A 20,811-nucleotide genomic window follows, 5' to 3' on the forward strand; every position below is an offset into this window, starting at 1 on the left:
TGGATATAAAACTTCCTAATGAGAAGACGTATCCAATCTTTAATTGTGTAATCGTTCTGTCTCTGGGATACTATAAAAAAGAATATTTTTAAGGTTTATTATACTTAATTGTTCTTGGAAAAACCTGTTTTCATTTATTAACGCAGCATTAACTTTTCTAAATGACATACATCGCTGTGTTTTTTTATGCAAAACATGAAAATGTAAAGCGTACATTTAAAAAAATGCCGATGTCATTTGAATGGCTCCATGCTTGGCTGGAACCAAAGGGTTGGACTTTGGGTATAAGGAAGCTGCCGGCCCGCCCGGCAGTCGGAGCGGAGGGGGACTCGACGGCGAGGGCTGCAGGCGGTGTGTGTGAGCTGGCGACGGACACCGAAATATCTCCACGACGGCTTTCCTAACATCACATATCAACGCAGCAATGAACCCACTATTTCTGTAGAGGTGGTTTTTGTTTCACATATGGGTGAGTTGAACTTGTGCACTTGTGTTCTGTGGCTGTAGCGGTGTGGAAAAATAGCCGAGGCTAGGAGGGTAAGCTGTGGCTCAATACAAAGGCTTTCTTTGCCGGAGAAAATGCCGGGGCTGCAGCAGCCGAGAGGCCGAGAGGCTGTGTCTTTCAAGTCACCGACTGCTAGCCACGGTTATCCCTCCGATGCTCCACACTACTTCATCCATTTCCACCACAAATGTAACCATATTGTTCTACGTATGAGTGTTTACGGACATTATTTACGTTTAGCGGTGTTAGCGACCGAATATCGAGGTTTTTTTGTTTTGACAACCATGGCCGGAACGGAGAAACATGGTTGCTCTGCGGAGTCTCCTAACGCTGCACGCCGGGCATCGATGCAGTCCGTGCCGCTAGAGGGTTACGAGGACAGCCGGGGTTTCAATCATGCAACCAGGAAAGCGTCCGGGGAGGGAAAATACGCGCAATTACAGTTTGCTTATGTAATACAGAAAATGCTACCCACTCATTTTGGCATGTGTGGTGAAACTTTCTTCGTACATATAACGTTATGTCAAACAAAGTTGGCATACGACTACGTTATGCTACATTTTTAGCTCGGTTTATGCGCCTCTCGGCGGGTTTTTTTTTCAGATGGGCGTCTCTTCGTCACCCCTCCTGGTTTCCTGCAGTTAGTCGCACTTTTATACCAGGTTTAATCACTGAGGGGGACAATGTTTAAGAGTTGGACATATTGTATCTTGCTGTCTGTAGCCGGGTTGTCCATTCCCCTGCAGGGTGCATGTGGAGCTGGAAGGGAGGATTTACGTTACATTTGGGGCTAGGTAGGCTAAGCAAAGGCTGTTGCATCACTTGCATGGCGACTTTTCAACAGGTTTAATGTCCGACAGCATGCTTGTTCGTGGAGGTACTAACACCGTTCATCTCTGGACAAGTGTCGCTGTAGTATTAGGTTCAGGTGCGACATTAACATCCGATGTCGTCTGAGCCTGGCAGGTACCCGTAGTTTTCGACTTGGGCGCGAGAGAAACTGCTTAAACTGATGCAAATAAAAACCAGTACAGATCTGGTTTTAAAAGACAACGTGAAATCTATCCGCCTATCTGTCCAAAAGCAAGATATATTAACCCCAGTGGTGGAAAGTATTACATTACACTTAGTCAAGTATCATATAATTACAGTTTAAGTTACTTTAAGTATTTATCTTTGATACCAGTTACTTTGCAGATTGTTTAAAAAAAAAAAATATATATATATATATATATATATATATATATACATCTTGGATATGAAATACGTTGGATTGTTCCAAAAAATATTCACATTATATAGGCTGCACATTGATGCATCAATGATTATTAATCTAATAAAGCAGGTGTCATTCCTCCTGCATACACAGTATTTTTATATTGCAGCTATATTTGCATAAAGTATTTGAATACTTTTTTTTTTCACAACCAGTGACTGTAGTCCAGCAGCCCAGCCTGCTCATGAAGTGACACCATTCCATATTTATTCTGTATTCCATTACTTTGTTGACGTGTTCGTAGTCAAATCTGTCCGTCGATGAGAGCTTAAACAACATCCAATGTTGCCCTAAAACTGAAAGAGAGAGGGGGTGCTGAGAGGACAACGACCGATTGGATAAACATGATCATTTAACACGTTTAATTTGAAGGAATTGGGGCTAGGGCTGGGCGGTACACCGGTTCAACCGGTATACTGGTTTCAATTTCCCGTACGACATGAATTTTTCATATACCGTCATACCGGCACAGCCGAAACAACTTCTGTTGCTCTTCAACAGGCAGGACCTGAGGTTATATCAGAGCCATGATGATGGAGTCCATTCTTTCCCTCAGTGGGACAGAATGTACCTGAACACGTTCTTCAGCGATTTCACAGTTAAAGTCTTTCAGCGTCACTGCCTCCTTTCACTTTTATTAGATTCCTAGTCTTGATCCTGTTCCATTTAGGTGAGAAATTACTTTTATGCACTTGACTTAGCCTACAGTTACTGACTTAGCAATTGTGTGAGCTTTTTGGTCAAGGGACCAAAACAGGACTAAGAGACTGACTAAAGCCAGCCACTTGAAGGCTTTCACTGTGAGGAAGCTGCAGACATCGTACATACTGTACACACAGCCATCTCTAGTCAACCAAATATTCCTCATCACACACAAATACGCACTAACTCAGATCTCCCAGAACCATGCAGCACCATTGCATTTAACATGATAACAACATGCGGCCTTCAATAAAGTACTGCAGAATGGTCGCATCGAGTTCCTCCACAGGATGGCAGCAGAGCACTTAAGCTGCTGATTCTGCTGCATATTCAGGATGTGTAGCTGTTTGCATGTATTGTCTCCATCAGTGTTGTCTACTCTGATAGGGTAAGTAAAGGAGAGGAAATTAAATCAACGGATAGTCATAGGTTTAGTGGAAGCTGACTATATTCATAAGTTTACTTATATATACTTGCATATAAAGTACTATAACTATAACTTGAAGACATCATATGGGCATTGTTTTCTGACATTTTACGAGTAATCAGTTACTGTACGTGTAAACTGCAGCGTATTTCCTCTAAATGTGTGTTGGTGGTTGTGAGTCGTAGTTGTCAGCTCCCTGAAATGTCCCTAAAAATCTCTTGAAACATAAATCAATTGAAGCTTTCTGTAAACAATTTGACAAAATGTAAATCTGGATGTCTTAGACACTTTATTTTTGTTGGCTCAGTTTACAATACTCCAGTGGCATAACAGATTTAATTCACAGCGCTTACAAAAGGATCTGACATGTGGACACAGTGAATAATAATGTTTTGTCATCCGAATAGTTTGATACATGATTCCCACACATGGGTCGTGGGACTTGCCTCTCAATGATTCTCTGTTTCTGTTTTCTTCTCAGATTGAACAATGTGAGTGTGATCGGAGGCAGCTGCACTCTAATGGTCGAGGACCTCACCTCACTTCATTAGAATGTACTTGATGAATGTACCTCCTGTCGCAGCGACGCCAACAAAATGGAGAACATGTGGCCCACCTGGAGGCTATAGCCTTCCAATCTGCTTCAATGACTCTGACACCGAGCTGTCCACCAGAGGCACACCTATCTCAGATAAGGTCCAGATGATCATAGAGAGCCTTAGGAGCACCCAGTCCTCACTCGAGATGGGCGACGAGATCGAGGAAAGTGTGCCACTGGGACACGACGGTCATCCCCAACTCTGCAAGGTTGCAATGGGTTCTTATGTGGGCCAAAAGTCCAAAACTACAGGTTCCACCGAAAACCAACAGGCAGATGTTACCTCCCCAATCAACCATGAGAGCAGTGACTCTGACAGCGATGCTTCTGTGGACAGAGGAATTGAGGAGGCTATACTGGAATACCTGAAGGAAAAGGATGATCACAAACGCAAGGCGGAACCATGCTTAGCCTTTCTCCAATCATCCAAGATTCCCAGGACAAGCCCTCCTGTTCCTGAGGATTCCAACCAGATCTCTGACAGCAACACCTTTTTGATTGCCAGTAGCCAGTTTCCAAAAAGTATGGAAGCTGAGACTTCCACAGCACCAGCTGTTATACCTATAAAAAAGTATATCAAAAACAGGGCCCTCCTAAATGACAACGCAGTTGAGAAATTGGATTCTAATACAAGTACAACTAATACGAGTTTAGTCTTGCCTAAAGAACAGACAAAGCGGCTCTCTAAAACAATCGGCCTTTTCGACAAAGTAAAGTGCCCGGTCACACTTAAGGTAGACCAAGAGTCAAATGACTCCAGTAGTGACGACGGCATTGAGGAAGCCATTCAAAGATACCAGTTGGAGAAAAAAGAGCAGCAGAACAAAACTGAAACTTTCTCTCCGCATGCATTCAGAGAAGAGTCTGACTCCACTGGTGATGATGGGATTGAGGAAGCTATTTGTTCCTACCAGCTTGAGCAACTCAGGGAGAAGAGTGTCCTGAAGCCAATCTTACACGAGCAGAAACCCTTTACCAAGTCATTGATGCATGCTGTTGGAAGTACAAGCACGGAAAACATGAAGAAACACAGACTGAGAAAGAAAAGGACCAGATCACAGAAAGAAGCCAAATCTGTTCAACTTCCTCCTCCTGTTTTCATACCCAAGACTACACTTTTAGAGCGCTCGAATGTTAAAGGAAATGGATTGCTTTTGTTTCAAGAAGATGGTTTTAAGGAGCAACCTAGCCCTGCCCCTCCAAAGGTTAATACAACTGTGGAGCTCATGTGTGCTGAGGCAATACTGGACATTTCAAAAACTGTCATGCCCGAGGCCTTCCATCCCAGTGTTGGCCTCAGCAGTAGCACTACTACCGAATCTTCCTTGCAATCGTCACCCCCTGACATCTGCCCAGATGAAGACAGCGACGGCACTTCCATTGATAGTGAAGATGGGATAGAGCAAGAAATCAGGACATTTCTTGAGCAGAAGGCCCAAATGCAAAAACAGCTGCCCACTGCTGCGACTCAAGAGCCTCAGCGTAGAAATCAACCGGAGAAAGTGAAAGTTGCAACCCAAAAGAAGCCTTCAAGATTGTCTTTGACACAGAGAAGAAAACAGAAAGAGGGAAGCTGTAGCATTTCCATCATGTCAGGGACAGCTACCAACGTCAAAGAAACGTCCCCTAGACCTTCACCTGAGCATGGGCAAAAATCCCAGAGAACTCAAACACACCCAATGGCTGGATTATGTAAGACGGAGCAGAGTGGAGACAAAAGCAGCTCACTTGACAGCGATGAGGACCTTGACAGCGCTATTAAAGACCTGCTCAAGACAAAAAAGAAGTCAAAGAAAAAGACAAGAGACTTGAAGCGGAAACCAAGGCTGTGCCCCAACGATGAAGAACCACAGCTTGGAAATGCTTTAGAGACCAAAAAGTTGAAACCTGATCCTTTTTCCAAGCGCAGTCTTTTGAAAAAACTAGAAAAGAATAAGAATGACATGAAAGACAAGGCTGGACTGAGTAAACAGTGCGTTTCACAACATACACTTCCTAATAAGAGTCAAGAGCACGATGATATACATGATGGTGAACCAGCATTTCGGGGTCAAGACACCCCGTTGCCGCACAATACTCAGACTACTCGTGAGGTAAAGGAAGACAGCAGTTCAGCAGACAGCGACGATGGCATTGAGCTAGAGATCCAAAGGTTTCTGGCTGAAAAGGCCAAAGTCTCCACCGCAGAGAAAAGTAAAGATGTATCGAGGAATGGTACCGTCAAGGTTTGTACAGCACTTCGAGGTGAAGACATCAAACAGGAAAATCAGCTGGCTGAGATTCCAATCATCAGTCCTCTCTCTGGACAATCTACTCTGAGGAGTCGTCCTCTTCCAACGCCGCAAAGTTCGCCACCGGCGGACGTCTCCGCTGACGTTGCACAGTCACGCCTGCCATCGGTCCAGTCCTGCAGCCCCAGCCTTTTGGAACCAGCGGACTGGGCGGGAGCCGCTAGAACCGAGCAATGGAGGCCAATCTCTGGGAGAGGGGACGGCCAGGATGTCACCCCACAGATCGAGAGGGTTCGGCCCGGTGTGAGTCCGAACATTGCGGAGTCGATCAAGTGGCGCCAGAGCCTTGGACTCCCAGCGACTGACCCTAGGACTACCAGTCGGACTGCGTTCCATATCACTTCATCTAAAATCAGCGAGACTGCATCAGGAAGTCCATATCACAGCAGGGGGCACAAATCACAGACTACAGTCCCTTTTTGGTCCTCCGCAAGAACCAGCAGAGCACCTTTCCCCTGCTCTACAGAGACAAATGTGAATACCAAGTTCAGGTCCCCTGTTTTGAATCATTTGTCTACGGCCAGGCAGCTTCCAAGAACGCCCTTTGCACGGAGCCCTGCGCCCGGCCACAGATCCCAGTGCCCTATAGAAGGAGAGACGGAGAGTATGGTGCACATGTCTAAGGACAAGAGTGTGTTTGTCGAACTGGAGTCTAATAGGACCAACCATGTCCAGGTTCGGAGCAGGGAAAGGAGCGAGGGAAAGGAGAAAGCAGACTTGCTAAGTGAGATAAAAAGAGAAGACGAGAGCGTGACGATAGACGATAAACAAGTGCATCGAGAAAGATCACAGGAAGAGTTTATAGATGAGGCAGATTGTGAGTCAGGCAGCAGCAGAAATCCAGAGAAGAAGCAGGGCTCTCCCACATTGTAAGTATTGTCTTTAGCCTCTGTGTCCCATAGCATCATAAGCCAATTTTTGACGAGTTCATTTCTTGATTGCAGATATATACCGGTGTGTGTGTATATACACAATATATATACAATATATATATATATATATATATATATATATATATATATATATATATATATATATATATATATATATATATATATATATATATATATATATATATATATATATATATAAATAATGTAGGTTATGATCAAGCTCATTCATTCATAGGCTGGAAGGGAATGTTTGTTTATACGATGAAACAGGCATTTTTAAAATGTGTTTGTACATTTATACGGCAATGTAACACAATAGCACCACCATGACAACAGTTTTGTGCTCTAAAGGTTAATTTATATCACCATCAATCCTTTGAAAAGCGACACAAGAGGCAGACTGCATGAGTAGTACCACCAACATGCAGAATATTTATTTGCAGAAAACGATATCATCTTAAATATCTTTCAGATTTTATGTAAAAAAGAAGTGACCACGATAAATAACCTCAATATGACAAAATAAAGATTCACGGTTCAGACCAAATGCTCAAGATTTCCATGTATTGTTTGAATTTATCAACACAAATTAGCAATGTTTATCAGAAACATACATGGTGTTCTGACATATCTTACCTAATTTACCTGTGTTATGTAGGTTCTTTATGTGCAACGGTTAAAAAGTTGTTGTTAAATGTGTCCATAACTGCCTTCATTAGGGCTATCTGAATAAAAGCCAGAAAACCAAATGTATAGTGCCGGTATATGATTTAGATCCTCTCATGTCCTGGTGTACATCAAATCTAAATGCCCGCAGAATGCAGCAATATGGCTAAAATGTTCTAATTACATTTTCTATAACTTGCAATTACACATATCAAAATCTATGCCGATTCTCCGAAATGCTTATTAGTTAGATTTATAATTTAAAAAAAAGACCACTCAGATGCTAACTAATCTAGCATAATACATATTACCATGACTTTACCTGGCTTCTGCCATGTATTAAAACATGTCTCTTCACTTCCCACCCTAACCTACGTCTTTATGCCATTGCCCCACACTGCTAAAGCGCTACATCGGAGTTCCTCTAATGATGATAGTTCCAGAAAACCACAGGTTGAAGGAGTCCTTTCTAACTTCTTCACATAAAGAGAAAAGGCATAGTACACTTTTCAAACGGATTATACGCTCGACCCTGAAAAGGCATCATTTTTAGAGCAGCTTCAGAACACCATTCGGTACGGGAACATATCCTTTCAAGACTATACCATGGAGATATCGTATCATTCTTCCCAACATTTGTTTTTCAGACACAGTGCTCTTGGTTTAAACTCACGGCTGGGAAGTTAAAGCTCCGTTGTTGATGAAAGCCACCATAACAATCTTGGACTTATTACTTCTGTGACTCGAGTGCTCTAGATTCCACAGAAACCACATAGTTACTCCTCTCTGTCTCGATACGCTTGATATTTAGTGTGTTCATTTCTCTGTCATGTTGAAGTTTTCTTGAATTTCCGATGTGAAAAAAAGCTATTTATTTTTGTTTATCAAAAAAAAAAAAAAAAGTTATCAAACATGCTGTGCATTGCCAGGTTTTGTAAATATTTTGTAAGAAGTGTTTCTTTTTTCTTTTACTCTTTCAGAAAAAAACAAAAAACTTTTGCTGTGTCTTTTAAGTGCATCTGTGTAATAAAGAGTGGAATCCGAGAGACAATGGGTCTTCCTCATCCTCATTGATGATTTATAATAAGAATGCTAATAGCATCGCAGTAACGCTCCCGGCTGATGGAACACCTCCCGTTTTTCATTTACAAGCGGCGTTCACTGGCTTTAAGACGGACTTTGGGATGAGTTAGTACAGCACTAAGTCACCGCTCTGATGTGTGTCCTGCTTTGCCTTGCCCAGGTCTTTGTCCAGTGCCATTGACCCTGGCATCATCTTCAGACCTTGCATAGCGCTTACCACAGAGGACAGAAGCAAGATGTTCACCAGGAGTTACCAGGCTGAGAAATGCAAGAAGGTACAACTAGAGACGGGTTTCTGGTGCAGTTTACTTTGCTCCATTATTTGTATCCGTTTATGGTGACACGAGCTATTCAGTAGAAACCTCTTCAGCCCCACCAATGGCAAGGAACTTTGTCTGTTCCTCGCCATCTGGCTGTTCGTAAAAAGTTGTCCATATCCAGAGTGTGAAACCTGTACTACACGATACTTGCAGGGGGTTCGTTCTCTCGGTAGAGCTCCATTGAAGAGAGAGGCTCTGCAACGTGTCAAAAGAAAGCTTAAGTTCATTCCAGTGAACAGGTATGTGTGTATGTGTGGTTGGTCTCCACGTTGAGTGATCACAGTCATATAAAATCCCTCTCATCCAAGTTTTTCATCTTTTTTTCAGGGAAAAATGAAGCACACAGCATAACGGAATAAAACTTAATACTGCATTTGAAACATACATGCAGACAATGTTTGATATTACAGTATGTGGGTTGTTGAGTATTTAATGTAAAATAATGTTTTTGCACTTCAAGAGTGTATGTTCATGTCAGGTTTGCGTTTGGATTTGATGTTGCAGGCTGAGTGGCGTTGGATTTTTTTTTTTGCATTTTTAGACCGCATACTTTTTGAGTTGGATTTTGAAATAAGAACATTTCGCCCAGTTTGTAATGTTGCAGGTTCAATATTAAAGAGATTCTTTAAAATATGTAACGCTAAATTAAAGTCTACTTGTTAATGTAGCAGATGAAGGGCATTTTTGTTTTTACATTTTTCATGCTGCTACTGAATAACTAGAGTTTACAGGTGGATGGGTATTAGCTGGTTGCTGTTTTATGAATATCATTGGGTTCTCCTGGTACAGATGCGGTGAATTCTTATATTATCATATTACAGCATTCATTTTTGTTAAGTGTCATTCGTTTCAAACACTTGTTCCGTTTCAGGAGTATCTATATAACACGGGAGTGTTGTGTATTCGTTGTTCAATAAAGTTGTGAAGTTTAAAAAGAATGATCTGGCGTCATGGGTATTGTAGTCTATTATGCCAAAATGTCACGACAGAACCACAACTTTACGGCAGTCCCTGAACTACACACGCGCAGTCGCAGTGAGCTGACCTTCTGTGGCGCTCCTGAAGCGAGCATGGCTGCCCGGGCGCTAACGAAAGGTATCTGCACATAAGTATTTCTAATTGTCCGAATGTCACAGTATTATATCTCTAGACCAGTTGGGGCATTGTTCTGGTTGATGCTTATTATCCTGGCAGTTCGGTTAGCAATTTACTGGACAGCTAACGTGTGTAGCTAGCAGCTAGCTAGCAGTTCCTGACTCGCTTGTTACAAGTTAATGTCCGATGTCTTGACTCATGCCACTTTGTGTCTCATGTTCAGGGCTTTGGGGACTACGACCCTCTGCTGTGTACCCGTGTGCTGGACACCAGTACGCCACTGCAGCATCCATCAAACCGACCCAAGTCAAAGCTGACGATGTTTCAGGTGAGCTGACTACAAGCAGCAGTGTGTCATGTTGTTTTTAAACCAGACTTTTAATAATGTTGCGTCTCCTACACACAGACAAAGTGATAAACCAGCCACTGGAGAAGCCGGACTTCTTCCGTGTGTCGGAGCTCTTCTCGTTGAAAGACCTGTTTGACGCCCGAGTGCATCTCGGCCATAAGAAAGGTTGCAGACACAGGTCGGTGTACATTTATACTCTAATTCAAAATGCATGATGTTGACGCAATTCTATTGATTCGTTCCATTTGAGGGACATGGCTGCAAGAAAAGGTTATTTTCATTATCGAGAAATCTTTTCTTAAATAGATTATTGTTTTAGTCTCTAAAATGTAAAACAAAATACCGGGGAAAAATATATTTTTATATCAAAATTTCTGAAAGTGTGTTTTCAAGTTCTTTATTTCTCATATGCATAACAATTCCAGTCAGAAGTTGTTGAAAATGAGATGTTTTGCTCTTAGGCTCCCTCTAACAAAACCCATATAATATCTATAAAGAACTTGTTTTGTCCGACCAGCAGTCCAAAACCCAAAGATATCCAATTCAAGTCAATTTATTTAGTATCGCCCAAAATCACAAATTTGCCTCAGAGGGCTTTACAATCTGTACACATCCTCTGTCCCGGGACCCTCACAACAGAACAGGAAGAACTCTCCCAAAAAACCCCTTTAACAGGGAGAGACCTGTGGGAGAGCAACAGAGGAGGATCCTTCCACCAGGATGGACAGAAGTGTGTACAGAATGAACGTAACAGTTACAACACAATTTACTATCACATAAAAACACACCAATAAAGTGTGTCATTTGTTGCTGGTTAATATTCTGTTTGCACAACTAATCAATAAGTCAACAAATAGTTTCAGCTCCAGTGAAGGAAATGAAGATCTACCCGATGACACACACAGCAGTCTGTACTTGTTTGGATGTGACCTTTCTGTTCTGATTCTGTGCTCCAACACATTGATTTTAAATGAAATCAATTACCTGACGCAATGCAGAGCAGTAAAGCTGTGAGTAGTTCCAGTCTGCCAGACAGAGACACTAGAAACAGTGTTAATATCAGGCTACATAATGTCCCCATTACAGTACATTTATGACAGCTGTGCTGTTTTAATGTGTAACCAGTGTTAACATTTTATTTATTTTTGGTTTATGATCCAAAATGTCACCGCTAAAGTAAAAGGAAATGCGGCTGTTGCTGCAGTACCAGGACATAAATAAATAATAGGAGGTAGATAAAGTATTAATGGAATAAAATGAGAACTATGTGAGGTGTGCTGATAAAGAGACAGTGGTGGGATTCATAGCCGAGTCAAAAAGTCTGTTCTACACTAAGGTAGCATTTGATATGATTGGTTCTCTTCCATTAAAGCACATATATGTGCTTTAATGGAAGAGAACCAGAATACAAGCTGTATTCCATAGAATACAAGCTGTGTTCCATAGAATACAAGCTGTGTTCCATAGAATACAAGCTGTGTTCCATAGAATACAAGCTGTGTTCCATAGAATACAAGCTGTGTTCCATAGAATACAAGCTGTGTTCCATAGAATACAAGCTGTGTTCCATAGAATACAAGCTGTGTTCCATAGAATACAAGCTGTGTTCCATAGAATACAAGCTGTGTTCCATAGAATACAAGCTGTGTTCCATAGAATACAAGCTGTGTTCCATAGAATACAAGCTGTGTTCCATAGAATACAAGCTGTGTTCCATGGAATACAAGCTGTGTTCCATGGAATACAAGCTGTGTTCCATGGAATACAAGCTGTGTTCCATGGAATACAAGCTGTGTTCCATGGAATACAAGCTGTGTTCCATGGAATACAAGCTGTGTTCCATGGAATACAAGCTGTGTTCCATGGAATACAAGCTGTGTTCCATGGAATACAAGCTGTGTTCCATGGAATACAAGCTGTGTTCCATGGAATACAAGCTGTGTTCCATGGAATACAAGCTGTGTTCCATGGAATACAAGCTGTGTTCCATGGAATACAAGCTGTGTTCCATGGAATACAAGCTGTGTTCCATGGAATACAAGCTGTGTTCCATGGAATACAAGCTGTGTTCCATGGAATACAAGCTGTGTTCCATGGAATACAAGCTGTGTTCCATGGAATACAAGCTGTGTTCCATGGAATACAAGCTGTGTTCCATGGAATACAAGCTGTGTTCCATGGAATACAAGCTGTGTTCCATGGAATACAAGCTGTGTTCCATGGAATACAAGCTGTGTTCCATGGAATACAAGCTGTGTTCCATGGAATACAAGCTGTGTTCCATGGAATACAAGCTGTGTTCCATGGAATACAAGCTGTGTTCCATGGAATACAAGCTGTGTTCCATGGAATACAAGCTGTGTTCCATGGAATACAAGCTGTGTTCCATGGAATACAAGCTGTGTTCCATGGAATACAAGCTGTGTTCCATGGAATACAAGCTGTGTTCCATGGAATACAAGCTGTGTTCCATGGAATACAAGCTGTGTTCCATGGAATACAAGCTGTGTTCCATGGAATACAAGCTGTGTTCCATGGAATACAAGCTGTGTTCCATGGAATACAAGCTGTGTTCCATGGAATACAAGCTGTGTTCCATGGAATACAAGCTGTGTTCCATGGAATACAAGCTGTGTTCCATGGAATACAAGCTGTGTTCCATGGAATACAAGCTGTGTTCCATGGAATACAAGCTGTGTTCCATGGAATACAAGCTGTGTTCCATGGAATACAAGCTGTGTTCCATGGAATACAAGCTGTGTTCCATGGAATACAAGCTGTGTTCCATGGAATACAAGCTGTGTTCCATGGAATACAAGCTGTGTTCCATGGAATACAAGCTGTGTTCCATGGAATACAAGCTGTGTTCCATGGAATACAAGCTGTGTTCCATGGAATACAAGCTGTGTTCCATGGAATACAAGCTGTGTTCCATGGAATACAAGCTGTGTTCCATGGAATACAAGCTGTGTTCCATGGAATACAAGCTGTGTTCCATGGAATACAAGCTGTGTTCCATGGAATACAAGCTGTGTTCCATGGAATACAAGCTGTGTTCCATGGAATACAAGCTGTGTTCCATGGAATACAAGCTGTGTTCCATGGAATACAAGCTGTGTTCCATGGAATACAAGCTGTGTTCCATGGAATACAAGCTGTGTTCCATGGAATACAAGCTGTGTTCCATGGAATACAAGCTGTGTTCCATGGAATACAAGCTGTGTTCCATGGAATACAAGCTGTGTTCCATGGAATACAAGCTGTGTTCCATGGAATACAAGCTGTGTTCCATGGAATACAAGCTGTGTTCCATGGAATACAAGCTGTGTTCCATGGAATACAAGCTGTGTTCCATGGAATACAAGCTGTGTTCCATGGAATACAAGCTGTGTTCCATGGAATACAAGCTGTGTTCCATGGAATACAAGCTGTGTTCCATGGAATACAAGCTGTGTTCCATGGAATACAAGCTGTGTTCCATGGAATACAAGCTGTGTTCCATGGAATACAAGCTGTGTTCCATGGAATACAAGCTGTGTTCCATGGAATACAAGCTGTGTTCCATGGAATACAAGCTGTGTTCCATGGAATACAAGCTGTGTTCCATGGAATACAAGCTGTGTTCCATGGAATACAAGCTGTGTTCCATGGAATACAAGCTGTGTTCCATGGAATACAAGCTGTGTTCCATGGAATACAAGCTGTGTTCCATGGAATACAAGCTGTGTTCCATGGAATACAAGCTGTGTTCCATGGAATACAAGCTGTGTTCCATGGAATACAAGCTGTGTTCCATGGAATACAAGCTGTGTTCCATGGAATACAAGCTGTGTTCCATGGAATACAAGCTGTGTTCCATGGAATACAAGCTGTGTTCCATGGAATACAAGCTGTGTTCCATGGAATACAAGCTGTGTTCCATGGAATACAAGCTGTCTGGTGCATGAGGTTAGGTAGATTAGGCTACCCACTGCCTCTCTGTATTTTCTGGGGTCACCTAGCTTCTCATCAGTGTAATGCAGCTTTGGTTCACAAGGTGTTGACCTGGGCTTACAATCCTGCATATTAAACCTGTCAAGCAGCTTGTCAACATAGCTCTGCTGTGACATGGTCACACATCCATTACACTGGTCAAAAGTGATACCAAGAAAATTCTTCAGTCTGCCCAAATCTTTCATCTGGAACTTCACAGCAAGCATCTTTTTTACTGCTTTTAAAGCACTCTCATCACTGGCTGCAATAACCAGGTCATCAACCCAGATCAGTAGGATCACCTTGTCATGTTCCGTTTCTCTCTCATAAACACAGTGATCGGCTGGATTCTGTACAAACATATTTTCACATAGATAGTCATGCAACATTATGTTCCAGTTTCGACCTGATTGTTTAAGCCCATATAGTGACTTCTTTAGTCTACACACCATCTTCCCATTTGTCTGAGATTTTACATCATAACCCTCTGGCTGTTCCATGTAAATCTCACAATCAATTGGTGCATGTAAGTAGGCGGTTTTAACATCCATCTGATGTAGGATCAGATCCTCCTGGGCAGCTTTCTGCATCAACACTCTCACACTAGTCAGGTCGGCAGTAGGAGAAAACGTTTCTCCATAATCTACACCCATCTGTTGACTGTATCCCTTGGCTACATAGCGGGCCTTGTACTTGTCAGATCCATCAACATTGGTTTTGAGAGTATACACCCATCTACCCCCCACTGCTTTCTTGCCCTCAGGTAAGGTGGTCAGAGTAAATGTGTTGTTATCCCTCAGTGCCTTCATCTCCTCATCCATTGCATCTATCCACTTACTTGAGTTGGATGAAGACACAGCATCTCTGAACGTCTGCGGTACATTACAAACCATCCTGTAGCAATAATCAATGTTGATCTGAGCCTGATCACTCTCTATCCCATAGAAGTCTGGCCTCCTCCTCTCTCTAGCAGGGTATCTCCGTGGAGACTGGGATTCGGGCTTGACTCCACCTGTCTGTAGGCCTATCTGGCTTGGACCTGGCCTAGCTTCTGGGATGTCGTTCTGCTCGGGTTTGTCAGGGTCAGGTCTGGTTGCGTTAGACTGCACACCAGTGTCATCGTCGGACATGTCATCAGTCTGCTGTCCCTCAACACAGGACATGAACCTCACCAGTCGGTGCTTCATCACCTTCCTGCTGTCAGGGTAGTAGACCATATAGGCTGGACTGTTCTTGTCATAACCAACGAAGATGCCCTTGTCAGACCTTGACTCTAGCTTCTTCCTGTCCTGCCTGTAGGCGTAACATACAGTACCAAACTTCTGCATCCTGGAGACATTAGGTCTCCTTCCTGTCAGCATAAAGTAAGGTGTCTCTCTGGTGCGGTTGTTGAAACATCTATTCCTCACCACTGCTGCTGTCTGGACCGCATACGGCCATAGCTCCTTGGCTAACTGGCTCTCCAAGAGCATACATCTCGCCATGTCAAAAAGGGTTCTCCAGTTACGCTCAGCAGTGCCATTCTGGTGTGGTGAGTATGGTGCTGATGTTTCATGTCTGATTCTATTCCTACGCAGTAGAGCTTGGTAACCCTGCCCTGTGAACTCTGTACCATTGTCAGACCTGATACACTTCACTTTCCCATATGGGGCTGTGTCGGCTAGAAACCTCTCTGTGGCTTCTACAGTGTCCCTCTTGTGCTTTAGATAATACACAAACACTGCACTTGAATAGTCGTCAGTAAAGGAAAGTGCATACCTATACCCTTCCTTGGACTCTGGGTCAATGGGGCCTGACAAGTCAGTGTGAACCAGCTCTAAGGCTGATTTGGCCCTCACATCAGGCTTCCTGTTTCTGCTCTGAGTGAACTTGCCCTGAGTACACACTTCACATATCATGGATTTGGACGCTTTACCCCTGATTGACATTCCATCCACAACATTCTCTAACTTCATGACATCATCAAAATTACAGTGCCCCAAAATCTCGTGCCACGTCTGAATATCATGACAGCTCATACATTGATCATCACAGTCATTGTTTACTGACACAGTAGGCAAATAGAACAGTCTGTTATGCTCATAAATGAGGAAGCGCGTACCGTCTCTATACTGCAAGACGTTTTCTCCTTCCTTGAAGATCACCGTTGCCCCACTATAAGTTGCAGCTCTCACGGAGAAGATGTCTTGGGGATACGAGGGGATGTACAGCGCCTGCTTCAGTGTGGTACTGAGGTGCCGCCCCCTGCTGTCGATCAGACACACCTCGGCGTCTCCTCTGCGCTCCGCGACCCCCGTGCAGCTTGTGCCATCGGCCAGCTCCACGCAGTGCGTCTCGGACTGGAATCGGTCATCGAAGTTCTTGAACTTGGCCAGGTCAGTGATGATATGCGCCGTCGCACCGGTGTCCACCATCAAGCCCTTTCTGGTGACACCGCTTCCTGGCTCGCTGGTCACCAGCTTGAACACGAAGGTGTTGTCGTCCATCTCCTCGGACACTCCACGCGCGTTGTCCCGCTGCCACTGTCGCCATCCTCCTCGCCGTCCGGTACTCTCGCCCTGGCCGTACCACTGTTGACCACGCTGACAGTCTCTTACCTTGTGACCTCTCTGGCCACAACGGAAACACACAATGTCCCCGCTCTCGGTGCTGCGTGCACCTGCGCCTGCTGGGGCAGCCCTCCTTGGATGCGCCTGGGCCCTCATGACATTGTCGTCGGCCGCAGCTGTGCGCATACCTTCAGTGCTCTCATAACTGCGCAACTTAGTCTTGAACTCCGCAAAAGAGAGAGTCTCATAACGTTGAGTGATAAAAATGGAAAAAGGCTTAAATGAGTCTGGCAGCCCCTTCAAAATCATTGCAACCAATAGTCCATCGCTTAAAACCTCTCCAGCATTACGCAGCGCTGTGATCGAAGTCTCAGCACGTATGACATAGTCAGTCACACTCTCACTACTCATCTTTTGCAAAGAAGTCAGTTCTGTATACAGGCATACAATGCGGGGCTTACCCTTGCCTGCATAATAGTCACGCAAAATCCTGAGCGCTCCACGCCCGTCATCCGCTGCCTCTCGCATGACCAGAGACGAACTTTTGTCATCAAGGAATTGGATCAGTTCCGCGTACGCTTCCGCGTTCTTCGCCGCATCCTCAGCCAGTGCGTTTTCTTCTGCGCCATCGGCGGGCTGATTCAAAATGGTGTCCTTCAGTTTCTGCAACCGCAGATGTCCCAAAAACTTCGTCTCCCACAGTTCATAGTTCTTTTCGTCCCCATTAAAAACAAGACGAGACCAACGTGAACTTGTATGTTCGCTCATGGTGCTGGCACTCCAATCCGTGAGATACGCACACAAGCAAATGTCTCTCAGTGGCTACTCACGCCGGATATCTCTTCGCACAAACGTCTAACGCATCTGGGCCCATAACCTGTTCTGCAGAGCTTGACTAGAGATATACCGACTCAACACATTTAAACCTGGGAGAACAAACAACCTGCAGCCACTGGGTCAAGTTCTGAGAAAACACGTATTTTATTCTGCGCAGGTGCATCAGCTTAAATAGACAGTCACATGACACACTCACACCTGAAATGCATCGGCAATAATTGGGAGCACAATCAGTTGCTTCAATTAACAGTATTAATACAAGCTCTGTGTGGAACCACATCAGAGAAACAAAGCTGAACAGAAAATGGTTCGATTGAGTTGAAAGCAGACAAATCAATCAGTCAATATTCAACTCGAGGGAGAGCTGTGACTATGAAAATGGAAGCACAGTTGGCTGCAGTGACCTCTCTATTTTTTAACCTAAATCGAATTCTCTTTTGTTTTTTTCCTAGGCTTATGGAGCCGTACCTCTATGGCTGCCGTTTGGACCAAGATATAATTGACCTCGACCAGACCGTGGAGCACCTCCAGCAAGCCCTGAACTTCACCGCCCACGTCGCGTACCGCGGCGGCGTCATACTGTTCGTCTCCCGCCAGCGTCAGTTCGTCCACCTGGTGGAGAGCGCCGCTGAGAGTTGCGGCGAGTACGCCCACACGCGGTACTGGCAGGGCGGCCTCCTCACCAACGCCCCCATCCAGTACGGCCCGGGAGTCCGCTTACCGGACCTCATCATCTTCCTCTCCACGCTCAACAATGTGTTCCAGCCGCACGTGGGGATCAGAGACGCGGCCAAGATGAACATCCCCACGGTCGGCGTGGTGGACTCGAACTGCAACCCCAGCCTGGTGACCTACCCGGTGCCCGGGAACGACGACACTCCGGCTGCTGTGGAGACGTACTGTCGCTTATTCAAGATGACCATCAACCGCGCCAAGGACAAGAGGAGGCGGCTGGAGCTGCTGCACGGCCTGTCGGCACCGGCCGCGCCAAGCTCGTGACGTGATATGTTGTTAAATAAGAGACATTAAAAAAAGTACCAATCGTCTGCTGCTCCATTTCATCATGCCTCTGCGTTTGGAAGAATAAATGTGATGCCAGTGTTCAGGGCTGACATGTTGTCTTGTGTTGAGACTGAACGTCCGTCTGTCTTACTCTTTAATCAATCTAGTTTCTGTGACACGCTCGTCTCCTGGTTCTCATTTAATTTGTTTTATACCGCCATGCCGGTGACAGCCTGAGGCGTTATGTTTCCGGTCTGTCCGTCCGTACGGTTCCTGTGAAAGATGTCTCGGGACGCCCGGAGGGAATTTCACATCCATTTGTACTCGATAATGAACTGATTAGTATTTGGTGGTCACGGTCTCTGTGGCCGCACAAAACATGCATTTTGGCCGCAAATCAAGAATTCATATGCTAATCATGACAATGTCACACATATTCCATGGACTAGACACTCGGGACTGATACCAATCAAACCGCAATGACCGCTTTAGGACCTTGCTATCACCCTAACCCTTATTCTGTGCTTGGCCACGCCCCCAGCCCAAAGCAATGGGAGTCTATGACAGCTATACCAAAGCAACAAGCTACAGCCACCAAACTAGATACAGAGGTGCTAGGAATACTCACAGAATATTTCAGGAGTGTAGCACAAACTTTCAAAAAGTTTGTGCTACACTCCTCATTCATGAGCTGACTTCAAATCACGTTCATGAGACAATTTGTCTAATTTCAAATTAGATTTTAGAGGAAATGGTGCAGTTACAAAATAATTTCACTTCAGGTTATTAGCAGACCAAGTGACTGGCTCACGATGGCTCAATGGCTGCTGTTTTGTGGTCTTTGGGTATGGAACCCTGCCAGATACTTAGACTGTTTACCACAAGGTTGGTACAGTAGCGTTGAGGAAACCATGAGTTACTTTGAGCACACTTTTGTGGTTGCACTTCATCAATTGTCACCTGTCTTTATTTGTTTTAAAGCTGCTATAGTGTGTTAGTTGGTTTATGGTTCTGCCGTGAGCAGCTGCAGAATCATAAAATACATTTTTGTAAAGTTCTTTCTCAGCGAACCCAAATTCAGGTATGTGTAGTTCATCATACATCTTGACTGCAACTGTTCACAAATCTTTTTTTTCAAAATAGTCTTGTTTATCTTGAAAAATACATAAATGTGCACTACATCCACAATTGAAGCTAATAAGACGCTCGATGAGGCGCACAAGTACGAGCGTTAACATTCGGAATCTTGATTGTTTCCTCCTGATGAAGGTCTTCAGCATCTCGAGGCCCGCGGTTCACCTCTGATGGACCCGATGATTGAACCCGTGGAGCAGCACCAGAGCTGCTTCGGAAGGCGAGAACTCATGCTGACTTGACACTTTATATTAGGGCATGTCTCAAGATAGCAAATCTTTGATATTTTCTTGACCAGATATTCTATCGACATAATAGAGCTGGTGTACAGTTTGATCAGAACAGCACCATAGAGGCTTTAACGAGCCGTAGGAAGAGCCGCTCTCAGTACCGAGGCTCGGAAAGCACTGCTGAGACCTTTCTTTTTAATTGAATGAGGAATTGCTGTGTTTTTATCTTGTGGGATTTCTTTCTTTTCTATTTCTTTGTATTATTGCTATGGCCCCTCATGTGAGTCTGAAATAAAGTTTAAAACGAATAAAATGTCAAATGTAATTGTCATTACATTTAACGACAATAATACATGAATCTCATGTCAGTGGGATATAGAGACTTGTTTTTATTTTTCACTTATTCCATTGGCATATTCTTATTTACTTATTACAAGCAAGAAAAACACCTTGCACTCACTTTTTAGCCATGCCATTCATGAAAAGGTCCATTTTCAACTTGTTAGATGGCAGAAAATATATATATATATATATATATATATATATATAAATACATACACACACACACACATACACACACACAGTAGTGAAACTATTTTATTTTTTGTCTGGTTTTGCTACTAAAATGTTGACGTATTGTATCAGCTGAAGCGAGTTGTTAGGAGAACTTCCTCTGAATGTTTCCTGTTACTTTGCGGCTTGTTTTTATCCCATACATATAACTAGCATAATGACATAGGGTTGTGGTCATTGACTAATATCTGTGACATTTTCAACAAAAATCAATAAATAAGTGTTCTTTATGTGAAAAAACACAACTTTTATATTTGTCTGGGATCATCAGGCATGCCTGCTTTCAGCATCACTGTCATCCTTTTAACA

General features: G+C 43.6%; 2 protein-coding genes across 3 annotated transcripts; both read left to right on the top strand.

The window, feature by feature from the left end:
* Positions 1-330: 330 nt before the first annotated feature.
* On the top strand, positions 331-9,330 carry ppp1r26 (protein phosphatase 1, regulatory subunit 26). Of its 2 annotated transcripts, XM_079288849.1 has the most exons (5): positions 331-469; positions 3,392-6,668; positions 8,602-8,716; positions 8,915-9,000; positions 9,089-9,330. In XM_079288849.1, exons 2-5 carry the CDS (start codon positions 3,463-3,465, stop codon positions 9,096-9,098), a joined length of 3,417 nt encoding a protein of 1,138 aa, XP_079144975.1. In that variant the 5' UTR covers positions 331-469; positions 3,392-3,462; the 3' UTR covers positions 9,099-9,330. The 2 variants fall into 2 exon arrangements, with proteins under 2 accessions (XP_079144975.1, XP_079144974.1); XM_079288848.1 differs by having other exon boundaries at positions 8,915-9,330.
* Positions 9,331-9,805: 475 nt separating this feature from the next.
* mrps2 (mitochondrial ribosomal protein S2) lies at positions 9,806-18,650 on the top strand. Its single transcript, XM_079289632.1, has 4 exons — positions 9,806-9,856; positions 10,080-10,184; positions 10,263-10,383; positions 18,016-18,650. The coding sequence occupies exons 1-4, from the start codon at positions 9,832-9,834 to the stop codon at positions 18,560-18,562; spliced, it is 798 nt and encodes a 265-aa protein (XP_079145758.1). The 5' UTR covers positions 9,806-9,831; the 3' UTR covers positions 18,563-18,650.
* The last annotated feature ends 2,161 nt before the right edge of the window (positions 18,651-20,811 follow it).

The sequence above is a fragment of the Melanostigma gelatinosum genome, assembly GCF_949748355.1.
Source record: "Melanostigma gelatinosum genome assembly, chromosome: 18".
Lineage (NCBI taxonomy): Eukaryota > Metazoa > Chordata > Actinopteri > Perciformes > Zoarcidae > Melanostigma > Melanostigma gelatinosum.